At 43.2% G+C, this 15,839-nt stretch overlaps 4 protein-coding genes across 7 annotated transcripts; 1 reads left to right on the forward strand and 3 right to left on the reverse strand.

Moving 5' to 3' along the window:
* Positions 1-10: 10 nt before the first annotated feature.
* Positions 11-4,932, reverse strand: LOC132263288 (ethanolamine-phosphate cytidylyltransferase). 2 transcript variants are annotated; one of them, XM_059762967.1, is made up of 8 exons: positions 4,640-4,932; positions 4,382-4,519; positions 2,821-2,933; positions 2,685-2,751; positions 2,486-2,598; positions 1,676-1,851; positions 1,101-1,458; positions 11-686 (listed from the first exon to the last, which is right to left on the reverse strand). In XM_059762967.1, exons 1-8 carry the CDS (start codon positions 4,690-4,692, stop codon positions 541-543), a joined length of 1,164 nt encoding a protein of 387 aa, XP_059618950.1. In that variant the 5' UTR covers positions 4,693-4,932; the 3' UTR covers positions 11-540. The 2 variants fall into 2 exon arrangements, with proteins under 2 accessions (XP_059618950.1, XP_059618951.1); XM_059762968.1 differs by having other exon boundaries at positions 1,676-1,803; positions 4,640-4,918.
* A 326-nt stretch (positions 4,933-5,258) lies between these two features.
* On the forward strand, positions 5,259-8,283 carry LOC132263353 (ectonucleoside triphosphate diphosphohydrolase 5). 2 transcript variants are annotated; one of them, XM_059763075.1, is made up of 5 exons: positions 5,259-5,436; positions 6,074-6,335; positions 6,406-6,485; positions 6,556-7,294; positions 7,603-8,283. In XM_059763075.1, the coding sequence occupies exons 1-5, from the start codon at positions 5,407-5,409 to the stop codon at positions 7,854-7,856; spliced, it is 1,365 nt and encodes a 454-aa protein (XP_059619058.1). In that variant the 5' UTR covers positions 5,259-5,406; the 3' UTR covers positions 7,857-8,283. The 2 variants fall into 2 exon arrangements, with proteins under 2 accessions (XP_059619058.1, XP_059619057.1); XM_059763074.1 differs by lacking the exon at positions 5,259-5,436 and adding an exon at positions 5,567-5,991.
* Positions 8,284-8,687: 404 nt separating this feature from the next.
* Positions 8,688-10,625, reverse strand: LOC132263354 (INO80 complex subunit C). Its single transcript, XM_059763076.1, has 2 exons — positions 9,164-10,625; positions 8,688-9,105 (listed from the first exon to the last, which is right to left on the reverse strand). The coding sequence occupies exons 1-2, from the start codon at positions 9,300-9,302 to the stop codon at positions 8,906-8,908; spliced, it is 339 nt and encodes a 112-aa protein (XP_059619059.1). The 5' UTR covers positions 9,303-10,625; the 3' UTR covers positions 8,688-8,905.
* A 124-nt stretch (positions 10,626-10,749) lies between these two features.
* LOC132263352 (ubiquitin carboxyl-terminal hydrolase Usp2-like) lies at positions 10,750-15,830 on the reverse strand. Of its 2 annotated transcripts, none has more exons than XM_059763072.1 (6): positions 15,726-15,830; positions 13,828-15,309; positions 12,538-12,709; positions 11,637-12,473; positions 11,478-11,556; positions 10,750-11,411 (listed from the first exon to the last, which is right to left on the reverse strand). In XM_059763072.1, the coding sequence occupies exons 2-6, from the start codon at positions 15,172-15,174 to the stop codon at positions 11,342-11,344; spliced, it is 2,505 nt and encodes an 834-aa protein (XP_059619055.1). In that variant the 5' UTR covers positions 15,175-15,309; positions 15,726-15,830; the 3' UTR covers positions 10,750-11,341. The 2 variants fall into 2 exon arrangements, with proteins under 2 accessions (XP_059619055.1, XP_059619056.1); XM_059763073.1 differs by having other exon boundaries at positions 13,828-15,304; positions 15,726-15,808.
* Between the last annotated feature and the right edge of the window lie 9 nt (positions 15,831-15,839).

Genomic DNA, 15,839 nt, shown 5'->3' on the forward strand with positions numbered 1-15,839 from the left:
GACAGTGATCTTAAGCTTTTAAGTATATTTTATACACCATTTTTCGTTCAACATTGGAATATCTTGTGATGCACAATTTATTTAATTCTTATTAGAGTTACATTGAATATATTTTATGGCTTTCTAACTCTCTCGAGCTTTGGTATCAATTCAGTCATGAAAGATATCAAAATTCACATCAAATATTTGAGAATAGAAGCAAAATTTTTTATAACAGAAAAGCTTTTTCATCCACAGAGGTTTTTTCTCTCCTTTCACATACAAAATTTTTCCCCACACAAGATTCACAAACCCTATAAATAGAGCAATGGTTGCATCTTATTTCTTTCTTTCTCTCTTTCTTCAGCAAGATTGTAAAAAACTACGCGCTATAAAAAAAATAGCTATTTAGCAACACTCTGGAATTTTGTCAGGAAACAACACACAACAGATATGACAGAAAAAGGGTATTTTTTTTGTACGAAAAGAAAAACAGGGAATTTTGTCTCTTTTTTAGCATCCGCTAAAAATAAAGACTAGAAATGCGGAATGCAGAGAGACTTAGCCAGATTTCTGAGTCATCTTCAACTTCTGCGATGCCTCATAAGCCTCCAACTCCTTCTTCTCCTTCTTGTTGTTCCTCTGCTCATACTCAAGACGATGTTTTATAATGCGCTCCACAATTTTTTCAGTTGTCATTAAGTTTCCTGCAACGATAAATAATAATACAGAATTTAATTGTGATATTCAATTAAGATAACATTCAATTAACTCTGGGCGAGAGATGAAGTAATTAAAAGAAAAAAAATCCAATTTACAACACATTGTAATGCCTATTTTCGCATGTCTAATTGGAAAATATGGAGAAAAAAGTAATTTAAATTTCAAGAACAAGCTTGTCCTTGCCGTTGATACTTTCTATAAATAGGCCCTCAAATGAGACACTTGTTGAGAAACACACTCTCTAGAAGAGACAATAATTGTATTGCGTTCTAGCGCAAAACCACTGCTATCTCAATGGATTGTGACACATCTCGCTGATCTCTCAAACACCCAGAGCAAGTCAATCACAATTTCCCAAGGCTCGCTGTTAATCAAACACGCGCTCATTGTAAACTCACCTGAATCGAGGAGGAAAAATTTGCCCATCATCTTGGGCACGGCATACGGATCGAGTTGTCCCTCGCCGAGGGCGATTGGCGTCTGTCCATGGCACACAACGCTCACATTGAAGTGCTCCATGAGGTCCTTCGTCACAGCGTACGGCGCCCCAATCACCACTTCATTCACGTACTTGCAGGCGAGCACGCTGAGCACGCGCTCGTGGAGATTCATGATGGGATAATTGCTGCCCTTGTACTCATTCACCACAGGATCCGTGTGCAGACCCACAATCAGGTAATCGCCCTTCTCCCTGGCCTTCTCCAGGAAGTCCAAATGCCCCACGTGGAAGAGATCAAAGGCTCCGGCCACGTAAACCTGCAAGCATTGCCAAAAAATCACTTTAATTGCACACACAAGAGCCACAAGAGGAACTGATTCTCTCTCTCTCTTTCTCGGCAGTGAGAGAATCTACAAGCGGAAAGGTCATGCGGTAGTCATTATAAAAAACAGGAAGTTTTTCTTAAAGCTGAGTCACGATGAAACTGGAAATTAAATAGTACGAAATCTTAGAGCTCTTTGCTTGCACACTTACAATTTTATCATCCGGTTTCGGCGCCTTTCCATCACTGAATTGAATGATTTTCTGTGTTGTTGGCAAAAATTGACTGCATCCCGTCCATGGGCTGCGCGCCGAATGATCCTGGCCCATTCGAGATGAACCTAAGTCATCACAAATGTTATACTTTTCCAATAACATCTTCAATTTTTCTGTTTTGTTTTTTTTTCCCCCAAAAACGTGCGTTTTTTTCAGGATTGGGTTTTTGGTTTTTTTTTTGTCACATTAGAGAGGATTTTTTCACACATTCACATAGAAATAGAAAAAGTAATAAAGAGAGGAAGAAGAGAAGAAGCATAAATCAATTTTGATGTTGGTCAATTGAGACAATAATTGCTTTTGTTTCCAACACAAGACTTGGCAAAAGTTAAAGAGCAAATTGATTGGAAATTCAGACAAGCCCAGACAAGGAGTTTCTACAGTGACACAAAATACACAAAGTTATTTAAATTCTATTCAGAAACCACAAGAAATAAAAAATCCATCAATTGCTAACATGTTAAATTGGAAGTTAAGAGCGAAGAAGGAGAGGAAAAAAAAAGAATGACAAACAAAACATTTGCGAGATTTCTACAAGTTAGAGTACTTCTTCTTCGCAAACACATGCCAAAAAAAGAGAGAGGGAATTGAATGAAAAAAAAAATACTCCATGCTATACTAAGTTCATCAATTGCAAAACTATTAGCACGCAATTACTATTTGCAAATTAACTCCAATTGACTGGTGAACTTGAAAGAGAAATGCGTAAGGCATTTTTCACACATGCAAATCAACATTTATATTCACCTTCTTTCTCTATTGAGTATTCCTCATTGCCCTGGCGGAAGTGATTCCGTGTCATCAGGAGCATCCTGCCCACGAGATCAGTGGTCGAAATGCCAGCCGTGCGTGAGATTTCCCTGCAAAAGCAAACAGAGAGAGCCAATCGATAGGCATTAAGGTGAATTAATCGGGGTTATTAGTTGATTGTTTGCTTTTTACGCACTTGTATCGCTTTGCCTCCTTCACCAAGTGATATGTGTCCACGCCATCCGCCGTCATTGTGATATCATCTGCAAAGTGATAACCTTTTAGTGCCCACTATCGATGATTAAACATCACATGCTGCACTTTTCTCTCACCTCCGTGCACACAAAAGGCGCAATCATACTGATCGAGTGTCTCGAGATTTGTCACATAGGGCGCATCCTCGACCACCTCGTCCACCCACTTGATGCCCCTGATCATCTTGTACCTGTGTGCATTAGAGAATTGCAGAATTGCTATCAATTGCACTCTCCTCCCAATGAAATTCTATACAAATTGACTTTGTCTTGTGCCACTTTGCCGCATGAGAATTTGCATTTATAAGTGCGCGATCAATTTCATAGTTAATAGCGCATAGACACAAGTCAATAAATAAATTCTCGTTGAATGACAATGAAGTGTTTTTTTCCCGCCTTTCCCGATAATAACAATCACAATTTCTCTATACATATATATATTGATAACACGCCTCGACGTCACGAAACATACGACTTTCTCACACACTCTGGAATTTTTCCCATTAAATTGTGACAAGAGCGATAATAAATGTTGAGGCAGAAGCGCGCGAGGGTAAAAAGGCGGGGGCTCACAATTGCTGCAATCATGGGAGGAACATTATATTATAAATTCATGATTTTAACCAGAGCATTTTACATCACTCTCGAGGGCATTCATTTATTGATTTCTCTGGACTGCGGCGTACAACTGACCTGAGACGAGAGATTTTCTTTTAAACTCCACCGATTATTGTGGCCTTTAAGAAAATGCCACACACACAAGATGTTACGTAAAATTAAGCCTTATCACACATATCGAACGAATTGAAATTCCTCCAGTGATATTCAAGAGATTGGATTGCAGAAAATTTCAATGTGCGATAACGAAAATTGTGATTTGCTAATTTATCGCCAAGTATAATTCCCTCCCTTTTTATTTTTAGACTTCTTTTTTCCACACACTGGGAAATACAAACAAATATTTGGAATTTTTGTGTGTTAATTTTGTAGTAAAGGAAAAACTTAAATAATTCAGGCACAAACTTTAACTATTTAATACTCTTCCTATACTTGTCAGTGATTTTTAAATAGAATCTATAAAAGGCGTCCGTGGGAGTTCCTCTATTGTGTTGTGACGCGTCTCTTGTGACTTTAGTCTTTTTTTCTTGTTATTGTGTAAAAGAAATCACGGATATTGATGGAAAATAAATTAAGCAATTCGCATTGAGATGATTGCACTAATGCCCCAATTATCATTCAAATGCTAAATCCCCGTTTTTGGTGCGGAAAAATCTGCGTAAATAGTGTCGCAACGCCCTCGAGATCATCTTCGCCCCCAAGGCTGGATTGCTGGGATCTATCTGGGATTCAAGGGCGCCTCGGGAGGGACTTTGTCGCCTCTCGCGCCACCCGGCAGAGCGGGGCGCGCTTATCGCATCTCTGCGAGAGGGAATGTGTGGGTTATCGACAAGGGGGCCCAATACGGAAAAAGTGGAACACACCACTGAAATACAATGTTCAGAAGCCACGACGCGGGTCAGCGGCGAGTGTCAAGCAAATGAACTCCGCATCTGGAGCCGCGCGAAGAGAGAGGCGCGTTTTCTGCTAATCACACTTTTGTGTGTGTATCTATCTGGCACAATGAGGAAGTGACACTCACCTCTCCTCCTCGGTGAACACCGGCGGCCCCTTGTGCTTGGCAATCTCCGCGTCCGTGTGCACGCCCACGACCAGGATGTCACCCAGTGCCTTGGCCTGGCGCAGGGCGTTCGCGTGGCCAAAGTGCACCATGTCGTAGCTGCAACGGAAGGTGTATTTCCCAAGAGTTTACACATTGCATCAGAGCCCATCAGCTGATTCATCGCCACTCGCGTGACATTGAGGAAAATGTAGTTGGCAGAGAAAAAATTCCACTCACCATCCATCGCACCAGACCCGCACCCTTCGTCCTTCCTTCGGGCTCTCGCTCATTTTCCGGCTGCTGCCTTTTCACGCCCACAAAAACTGTTCACTCAGCACAGCGGATGACTCGCAGCCTAATAAAATCGCACGGGTATCAAAGTAGATTGGCGGCAGAGAATAGTGTTGGTAGAAAAAGAAAAGCGTTCCACGGGAAAAATGTGCCTTCTCTGGCGTGATCGATCAGCTCGGCGAATAAAAGTCAAATGACTCCGGCTGCCTCGATTTGCGGGGAATTATACCGACACCTTGATGCGTCTATCCGCCACCAGAGGCACCTCGCTAGCAGCGGAGAAAACCACGCGGGCTCGAATTTATAGAATTATCTCCATAAATCCGCATTGTCATGTCCCACATACTCGTGGAAATGATGCAAGGATAACCACTGCAGTTAGATGGGTATGAAAAAATCTCTAAAACTACGTATTTCTCTCAATTCCCTCTAATTCAGGCGCACTTCTTCTGACTTTTCCGCAAGGTGTCGCAGTCGCCCATCGAGAAGAACTCCAGGGCCGTGGACGCATCCGTAGACTCAACGGACAACTCTATCAATTCAACCGTGTTTGATTATTTTCTGTCTATTCATGATTCTACATCACATTTGCTACCAGTCTCTCATTGTAGCCACTTGTTAGTGTCCTCCCTTCGGCAGTGTGCTATAGACATCATCCTCAGTGAGGAGTTGTGTGTAATTTTACCTTCGACAATCCACCTGTGACTCTCAGAATGCCATCCGAAAGTGTGCGGCGGCGAAAGGTAAACAGAAATTGCAGTAAATCTCGTGTTTTCCGGCTTGAGCAAATATCGGTGAAACTGTGCGACCTCCACGGGGCTTGTTTGCGCAAATTTCACGAGGGGGATTCAAGTGGATTTTCCTGGGATTTTCATTGCCAGAAACTCAGGCCGTCTTCATATCTGGTGTCTCGCCCAATTACTCATTCAATCTCTTCAATTACATCACAATTATTTCTTCTAATTATATCGATACTTCCTCGATCTCAATTGTCGGCAAGGCCAGTGTTTTTTGGGCAAGCACGACGTTGAGAAAGCGTCGCGTCGACGATTTGATGGATTTGATGTGGTGGTGGGAGGTGTTTTGATATCAAACGGAAGGAGTTGTGTGGTGGTGTGCGTGGGACGAGCTTTCAACTTGACGTTTCTAGAAAAAATTTGTAGCGTGAAAAGTCGTCCAGAGGGGCGGAAATGGTCTCTTTTGACTCCGCAGAGTCTCTGGAGAGGCCCCTTGACCACCACCAGTGAACCCAAAGTGGGGAAATGGGCGAGAACTACAAGTACACGCTGCTCGAGGAGGTGCACATGCTCGATCCGCCTGACCAACACCCAGCCAAAGAGTCTCCTGACGAGGTTTTCTCCCTTTTCTGCTCATTTGCAGCTGGCGAACGATGGTGAGAAGCCGTTGCCACGTCGGAAAGCCAGCAAGCAGCAGAATGATCTGCAATTCTCCTTCATTTGCCTCCTGCTGTGCGTCATCATTCTCACGGTCTTCCTGGGAATGTACACGGACTCCTTCCATCCCATCATCGACGGGATCGCCGTGCAGCTGGGCTACCAGGAGAAGCAATTCGCCGTGATCCTCGATGCTGGCTCCACGGGCAGCCGCGTGCTGGCGTATGAGTTCCACAAAGGATACCTGGGTAATGAGCGCCTCTCGAGGCGACAACCAGATAAGGCGTCGTCATCTAACCATATTGTCTCTCCACACAGACGGCAGATTAGTGTTAGACAATGAGTTGTTTAAGCAACTCAAACCGGGCTTATCGGCCTTTGCAGAGAAGCCAAATGAGGTACTTTTGCCACCCGCCTATCACATTGACCCTTGACTGACAGTTTTCTGGGTATTCTGACCTCACTTAGGGCGCCCAGCAGATCGAGAAATTGCTGCAAGAGGCGAAGAATGTCATACCGCAGACTTACTGGGCCACAACTCCGGTCGTGCTGAAAGCCACAGCGGGTCTCCGGTTGCTGGATCCCGCGAAGGCCGATGGACTGCTGAAAGCCGTGCGCAAGATGTTCAGCAAGTCCGGCTTCCTGATTGAGGACAACGCCGTGGAGATTATGGAGGGTGTGGATGAGGGAATCTTCTCATGGTTCACGGTGAACTTCCTGCTGGGTCGATTGAATGGGAAGAACACCGTGGCGGCGCTGGATCTCGGCGGCGGCAGCACTCAGGCCACCTTCGCGCCCAAAGATCTCTCGCAGAACATCTACGACGGCTACATCCACACCGTACCCACGGCGGCGGATCACGTGCAGGTCTTCACGCACAGCTACCTGAATCTTGGCCTGCACGCAGTGCGTCACGCCGTCTTCATGAGCGGACAGCCGGAGAATCAGACCAGCATCGAGAGCGAGTGCGTGAATCCGATTGTGCACAGCAAACTCTTCCGCTACGCGAACAAGGAGTTCCTCATCAGCGGCCGGGACAACAAGAAGTCCACGGCGGACAATCCGGAGGTGGACTTCGAGGCGTGCCTCGAGAATGTCAAGAGCAAAGTTGTGCCACTGGTGAAACCGAAGCCCGTGACTCTGAAGCAGCATCAAATAGCGGCCTTCAGTTACTACTTTGAGCGCGCCATCGAGACAGGATTGGTTGGTGAGTGAAGACTTCTTTCCTCACTAGTTCTTTGCTCTCGTTTTTCCAATCAATTTGTTCCGCTCAATTCACACGTAATTGATTGCAATTTGTCGTAATCGCGGGAAGCACCTTGATTTTGAGTGTTTTGAGTCCATAACTCATAATTTTTGTCACAGTCATGCACGGCTTATCAGACAGCGAAGCGATAAGGGAGCTTAATTGAAAGCGATAGTGATAATACTCGTTGAAATTATGCTTCTTTATCTCTCACAGCAAACAAAAGGAATTTTTATACTGAAACTAATTCATCTTCTTGACCTTTGCAGATCCAAATCTGGGTGGTGAGATAAAAGTGGGCGATTTTTACACCAAAGCACGGGAAGTGTGTGCAATTCCCAATACAGATCAGCCCTTCATGTGTCTCGATCTCACATTCATCTCAGTCCTGCTGCAGGACGGCTTTGGGCTGAAGCCTCAGGCGCAAATTAAGCTGTACAAGAAGATAGACAACCACGAAATTTCATGGGCACTCGGCTGTGCCTACAACATCCTGTCCAAGCGGACAACGACTAAACAATGAGACGAAATGATTCCCAGGGATAAAAGGAGATTGCCCAAAACGGGGCGTCTTTCATATCAACTCTTTCAAGGGCTTTAAAGACTAAAACAAACGAAACGTAGCGAGTATGAAACTGAGAGAAAAAAAGGGACAGAAATAGCAGTTAGTTGAGGAAGTGGAAGAAGAGTGCCTTAAGAAGTCCTTTTATAATCTGTTCTTATTTGCCACAAAAAAAACCCACAAAATGATGAAAATTGCCAGAATAATTGTTAATTTTGTAGACAAATTTAAACATTCCCTTTCCCCTTGCGCGGTCTTTTAGTCAAGATAATGTTTATTTCGAGAGATGGAAATAGTGGGAGATAAAACCGGGAACAGACTTTTTAACACCATAGTTGATAAACAGAAAATTTCCATTGTCATTTTTTTTGTTGAGATAAGGAGAAAATTTATAGTAAGAAGGGTAATTTAGAAACACGTTTTGTATGCAAATTGAAATTGTGGAGAGGAAGAAGAGTCAAAGGATAATCAGATGAAACCAAACTCACCTAGAAACACTCACCTTTGAGGAAAGTTATAAATGTTTAAGGATATTCACAGAGAATTGCGTGTGTTTTTTCTCAAGTATAAAGTAAATCTGTAGAGAAATGTGAAGTTTATTGGGGGAGAAAAAGTGGTTGTAATTACTATACTTGTGGTGAGGGACGATGTAAAATTAGGTATATATATTTTCTGATTTAACTAAAAGAGACAAAAAGTTCAGCACAACGTTTTCCCACCTCTTTCATCAAAATCACACTTTTATCAAAGCCACACTTTGGCGCAGAAGAAATATACCTCAAGAATATTTCATTGTGTAACACTAAGAGTAAGTTTATTCAGCTGATTCAGGTCATGAAAGGAAAACAGGGAAATTATTCATACTTTTTGCCCACACAACACAAGAGAAAATGTTACCAAATTTTATCGTCTCGAGAGCGCTTTCTGTGAAGTGATTTTGCACACGTCCATGTTGATGATTTCTAATTGTTGCAAATGTTTTTTGTGAATAAAGTGATGAAGACTAAGCACTAGCCCACGATACTTGTGGCCCCGCGCAGAGCCAGATATCCGGAAGTGAGATCCATCGGCAGACTCCGCACGGTGGTGAACTCCTCTGCGTTGTGGTAGTTGAGCTTCGTCTGTGGATCAGTGTACAGTGCGATGAGTCCGGAGACGTCAGAGTACTTCTTCACGGGCCTGAAGGACGGCGGTGGGTTGATGGAGGAGTCTGGCGAAAGAGAAGCTGCTGAGATTCACGGGTGGAAGAGCATCCGGAAGCCACTTACATGTCACAGCGTCTTTCCACTGCAGATTTCTCTCGCTGGTCAGGAGTTGTTTCAGGGATTTCCACATTCGCTTCTTGCTGCCCACAGTCTTGGGCGTCAAGGAGGACTTTTTGAACTTTGGCTGTGGCGTTTCCTGCATCGTTTTCACCACAAATTTCCAAGAAAACACTGCTTGTTGTTGTTTTGACAGCACTTTCCTAACCTCAAACTTTCACTGAGCGCATTTGCTCAGTTTAAATCCTCTCCGCACAAAAGCGCGACGAAAGCGAGCAATAAAACACCAAGAAGCTTTTTGATAATGGGATCTTTTAAATTAATTAAATATATAACAATATCTTGTCTCTGCGGATTAATTTCACATTATACACATATAGAAAATAATAAATGTAGCCTTCGACAATGTCTAACAATCAAAAGATGTACATAAACAAAAAATAATAAATAACAAAATAAACTATTAATCTTTCATATATAAAGTCCTCTTTTTCTTAGTAACTATCGGTATTAGCTCTGCTCTTTGTTACATTTAAACACTCTCCCTCTATTCGTCTCCACTATTTCTCTATAGAGCATAAGTGAAATTGATTCTACATCAACAATTTGATTAATTTTCATTGACTATTTTTTTTTCTTCTTCTCCTCCATCAAATTCTCCTTCGCGCCACTACTTTGCGAGTTTTAATCTTCATCGGTCTTCGCATCCAGAAAAACTCTCTTATGTTGTCAGCGTGCAAGAGTAAACAACGATTAATACAATACTTCTTTAGGAAAAAATATACTCTTCTCTTCACAATCCACTAAATTTCATTCCTAAATATTGAATAATTTTGTTCAGTATTTTGCTGTTCATTATTTTTCTTTAATCATGTTCCTTCATCATGTGAAGAAAACTCATTTCGCGCTGATTTAGTGCCAAATTCATCTGCTATCACATTAATTCTTATTTATTCTTGGTGTTCATATAGTTAAAAATGTATTTTGTGGCTAGCAAAAGAAAGAAAAAAACAATAACAAAATCGTATAAAACGTGTGATTAGCTCGAATATTTGCACATTGGTTTCTGCTGTTCTCTTACAATTTATATTTATTATTATTTTAATATTAGTTTGTGGAAAGAGGAAAAAGGGAAAAGAGAATTTCAGAACATTCTTTGGTTCGACACGTACCATCAACACTTACCATTGACTTGTTTTACTAATGTTTTTGCACACTTAAATATTCCTAAACATCTCTCCTCTTTCTCTTACACCACATTTAATATAATTTCACTCCATCGAGGATTTACAGTTCAAGTGTGTGAGGAAGAAGGAAAGAAAGAGAAACTCCTCAAATCTCATAAAAGGTAGGAAATAAAGCTGTTATCTTACAAAAGAAAAAGAAAAGAAAAGAAAAAATACAGGGCAATATAGAAAGACAATAAATATTTCATCTACCTCGTTTTCTACGTATAAATATTATTATTAATATTTCATTAATTTAAATCAAGGCACAAAAGTAAGTAGGTATGCTTTCAGTGTAAATTTAAAAATCTCTTTCACTATTTTTTTCTTCATATTACAACACCTTCTTACTTCTTTTTCTTCTGCTTCTTCTATTTTTTTTTTCGAATAACCCTGTCATTATTATTTTATCAATACACACATATTTTTTCCTTTTTTTTGTATTAATGAAGGGAATAATTCATGTAATTCCAAAAATAGATTTGATTCAAAGCGTCAATCGATAATACCTTACATATATCTCAAGTATTGTCTAAAATAAATTAATAGTGACTTTTTCTAATACAAATAATATCTTAGGTTACAGCACAAAAGATAAAACCATTTTTAAGTTACTGTGAAAATAACACTTTGTGTGTATAAAAAATATTTTCTATCATTTCTCGTGTCACTTTTAGCAAAACACGATAAAATGACATTCTTTCTTCATCTGTTATAAAATTAAGTAAAAATTCAAAACACTTTGTTTCTTTTTTATATATTGCAATTATCCAGGTAATATTCAAAGCAGCAAAATAAAAATTTTGAATAAAAAATACACTCTTTCTCTCTTCATTTTACCTAAATATTTCTTTCCACCCTAAATATTTATCTGAAAATTTATCATCAATGAATTTTATCTCTTGAAAATTCTTCTTCCTTTCTCCTTTTATATCAATCCTAGAAAATTTTCCCATTTCTAGACACGCTCGTAGAACAAGAGATAGGCACTGGAGGAAATTAGGCTGCTTTCGGTTGCATCTCTGACACTGAAATAACAGAAAATCTCCAATTAGATCACATTGTCTTGTGACAATTTGTAGTGTTTTACTCACGTATTGTCATCAAATTCGTGCCATTTTCCCGTCTGCGGGTGTTTGCAGAGAGCCACATAGTGTCCACCGCCAGTGGAGCCTACAGAGCCGAAAGACAAACAGACGAGAAGTCAAGATAAAGTGCTTGGTCAGGTGCCACTGGCGAACAGATAAACTCACCCATGTGATTGGAGATTGCGTAGAGGGAATAGAGAGTCGATGAGTAGTTGCTAGTGGAAGCGTATGGTGTCAAATTGAGCTCCTTCTCGCCCGTCGGAAATTCAATGATGTTCGTCAATTTGCTCCAGCGCGTCTCTGAGAATCTCTTCAGATGTATCACAAGATACTTGGGGAAACGCTGAATGGTGAAGCTCTTCGTGCTCTTGCGACGTGTCTGACATTTTGAGCATGTTGGCATCTCATCCCCATCGAGAATCTCCTCGCGAATGAACAACTCCAGACAATTCTCCAGCTTGCTGCGCGTAGATGACGCCGGCAGCGGAAGACTGAGATCCCAGAAGGGATCGAAAGTCACACTGGTGTTGCCGCACACGGTGCACTTGAGTGTACTCTTCAGTTGACCCACAAACAGATCCTTCACCATGCTCTTCTCCGTCTTGCTGTACCACTCCCACATGAGATCCGCCTTGCGACTGTCATTCAGATTGTCCGCCAGCTGCAAGCCCTCCGTCTTTGTGCCCTCATTCAGTGCACTGTGCAGACTGTCCAGGAAGAAGCGCAGAAACTCCTGGGCATCCTGCTGTGCACACCCACTGTACATGCGATGCTTGCTGGAGAAGGCAGACTTCAGGTCACTGGGAGTCACACTGCGCGTTCCCGAGCTCCACATCTCCTTGATCAACTTCACGAACTCACTGAAGATCCGCTGATCCTTCGTCACGGACTTCGGATCGCGCTGACCCTTGAGGAACGTCGTGAGATCATTCGTGTGACTCAAACATTGAATCACAGAGTTCATAAAGCACGTATTCCCGATGTTTCTCAGGCCACAGAGTCCTGAAAGAGACAAGGAAGCAGTTAGAAATGAGCAATCTTGACATTCAGTCCGCCTTTTCCTCACCTTCTCCACTGTCTGTGGTCAATTTGTCGTACGTATCCTTCAGGATGGACGAAGTGGATAGTGTGGAGGAGCTCTTGTAGTCGCTATCATAGATGTCACGATATCTCGATCGATCCCATGATCGCACAGGCGAAACAGGTGGCAAAGCACTGCGGAGGCTTGTGGAGCGAATCTATCAGAGACAGAAAGAAGTCCTAATTAATTACAACTCAAAAAAAAACTCCTTCTTATTCCCAAAATTCATCACACATTCTCGTGGCCGAATAGGAAAGAAAATTCCCCCTCTCACAAATTTATGAGAATTTCCTCCCTCGTAACTTTCATCTCTAAAATGAAATAAAGAACATTACATAAAAAAAAAGCGACATATAAAAATGCGCCACATGTGAAAAAATTTCTCTGCTCGTGAATGAAGAAAACGAAAATGTCGCATTTGTATAACTCTTTCCTTCTTCGTCTCTTTGCGCTTCTCATCAGCCAAAATATCATGTTCATATGTACATAAGAAATATAGTACAAATTTTCCTCTGAATGTGAATGTGTGGCAAAAAGAGAATGAGAATAAAAATGACTTTTATGATTCTCGAAATAAACTCTTGTGCGACTCAAAATCACACACTCCTCTCTTCTCACTCTTCCATCCTTGACACTATTTGAGGTATTTTCGTGTGAATTCCTCCGCGATGTCGTCTCATCTCTTAATCTTCAATTGAGAGTTTATTGGACTCTTCGTGAGATACCTTTGGACACAATTCATGCTCAACATCCTCGTGTGACGCGAGCAAAAATAGAGGCGAATGTTATCAATTCGCGCGCCGAACAACACAAGAATATTTCCCGGCTTTTTTTCCCCAGGAACACAAAAGACACTTTTTATAGCCGCTTTGTCTGTATGTGACTCATCTCTATTGTACATCAATTTGACACTATTTATCCGTCAATGTCATCGCGCATTTTCAATTTAAAAAAAAAAACCTTTTCCAAAGATATCTCTCAAAAAAACAGTCCCGCCAGTCATATTGAAAGACTTTCAATGATCCTTTTTTCTCATTCATTAATAAAGAAAATAAAAACCCAATAGTAATAATAATAACATCATAAAAATATGTGTTGAACAAAATACAAAGAAAACTGCGATTAACCAATTAGTTCTTTTAGGAGACAAACCAAAAATGATAATAAAAAAAAAACGTCAATCGCTTAAGCGGGAAGGCAGAGCGCTGTGGAAAAGTCGGTTTCGTCAATTTGCTTTCTTTTCTTTTTAGTTTCGGATTAAGAAGCTCAACTTACACTGCCATTGACCTCGAGGACATTCCCAGTTATCTTATCATTTGGCGGCTCTGACGATGCACTCCTGGCGCCCTTGTCTTGCTCATCTGAGGCCTTTCTGAAGCCCCCGCGCGTGCTGAGTGTACTGTATGTGGCGGCGGGTGAGTGATCTGTTCGCCTCCCGGCGAACGGGAGGGTGGCATTGCCACTGGACAGTGTGGCGATCTTCTGTGTGATCTTCTGATACTCACTCTCATCGCTATCGATGAACTTGATGTCATCTGAACTGTCCGAGGGACTCTTGCTGACCTCCTCCTCCGGATTGAGTGGCTTATAGGCCTTCAGGATGGTGTTTCGGATCTCCTCCAGTTCAGACTTGTTGCCATTCTCCGTTATTTGCAGCCGTCCGCGGAATTTTGTGTGCACGAGGGGTTTTTGCGTGTCAGCGCGCGTGGCCAGGCGATTCCCGGTGACCAGGAGTGTCGGCATTTCGTTGTTGTTGGCCTCCGGATCGGAACTCCTCACCACCTGACTCCGCGCCAGGTCGCACTCGGGCTTGAGGAAGTTCTGATCGCGGTACGTGCTGCCGAAGATGATCCTCTGGCGCTTACCGGACGCCGGGCCCGCGAAAGTGTCCGGTGTTGTGGACTTTGTCGTGTTAGTAGTGGAAAGCATCTCAGTATTGTTATTACATGTGGCCGCGTTGGGTGAATTTGTCGGGTGTTGGTGGTTGGGGGACACACTGACTCTTACCTTGCTCACTGTGGACGCCCCACCAGGAGCCCCCTGCGCCTGCTGACCACCCGACAGCGCGCCATGCGCCTCCACACCGTCCACCTCCGTGGCGGGTGTTTCATGGCCGTTCTTGGCCGATGTCGGGGTAAATTTACTGGCCTCCGACAGTGATCTGGAACGTGACAATTCACATTTTGGTATATAGTATGCCGGGCTATATTTCTCATATAGATCGGCACCGGATGTGGCGAGACTGCGTGCAAGCGATGATTCACTGTCACGTGTACGACTGTCTGTGGAGCGCAAACGACCACCCGACGATGATGTGGATGATGAAGGATCTCTATCGCAACTCGCTCGGGTCTTGCTACTTACTCCAAATCTCGCATTGGAGCTGAGGATGCTACTCCGGCTCGGTGAATCATTAGTGCGGTGGTACAGCGATGTCGTGGAGCTCGAGCTCACACTGGTCAGGGGCGATCGGTAGCGACTGAGGTAGCTATCGCCCAGGGAGGAGCTGTAACCACTGCTTCCGGACAGCCGACTCTTGCTGGCCGACAAGGTGGAGCTGTACGATCCAACAGACGGTGGCAAGCACGACGTACCCGAGCTGCGAGTCGATATCATCGGCATATTAGCTGCCAGCTGGCCCACGAGCCTCCCCTTCTGGACGCGTCGAGTGACCAGGGAACCTTTCCAAATCTCTCCTCCGCCGAGTCCTCCTCACGTGACCTTGTCCGCAGCGCTCTTTCCGGGGCACCAGCTGCGCTGCAACGGAGAATTCAGCCATGAGAATATCATTACAGATGCGTCACCCACTTCCCCTGGCCGCCGCCAAGGTGTCCCTCATGTGCCGTCCAAGGCTGCGGCCGAGGCAGGAAAAAATCAAGGTCAGATTGAGGTTATAATCGCCCTCCGTCTCGGGAAAACACCCCCCGCGACAGGGCCCTCGCGCCCACCTCGGCGCTATCGATCAAACACCTCCGGAGAGACGGACTGTGATATTAATATGCCGTCAAATTCCAATAATAGCCACAACCAAGTGCAGAGCGAGTGAAATTCACGGCTCTCTCTCCGGACTTGTAGGCACACTTTCGTGCTCCATTTTCCCCACAACGCGCACTTGCCCTTCCCCAAATTCCACCACGACGCCCTCGCGACAGCTGCCACGCACATTTTCTTACCTCCTTTGTGCAGAAACAACCTCTGCAGTTCACTGAAATTTGCACTTTTTCACGGATTTCGCCTGTTCAGCCCGATCGTCCATATTTTTTCACACCGAAACTCTCGGAAAATTG

Source organism: Phlebotomus argentipes, unplaced genomic scaffold (assembly GCF_947086385.1).
Source record: "Phlebotomus argentipes unplaced genomic scaffold, Phlebotomus argentipes genome assembly contig_15, whole genome shotgun sequence".
NCBI lineage: Eukaryota > Metazoa > Arthropoda > Insecta > Diptera > Psychodidae > Phlebotomus > Phlebotomus argentipes.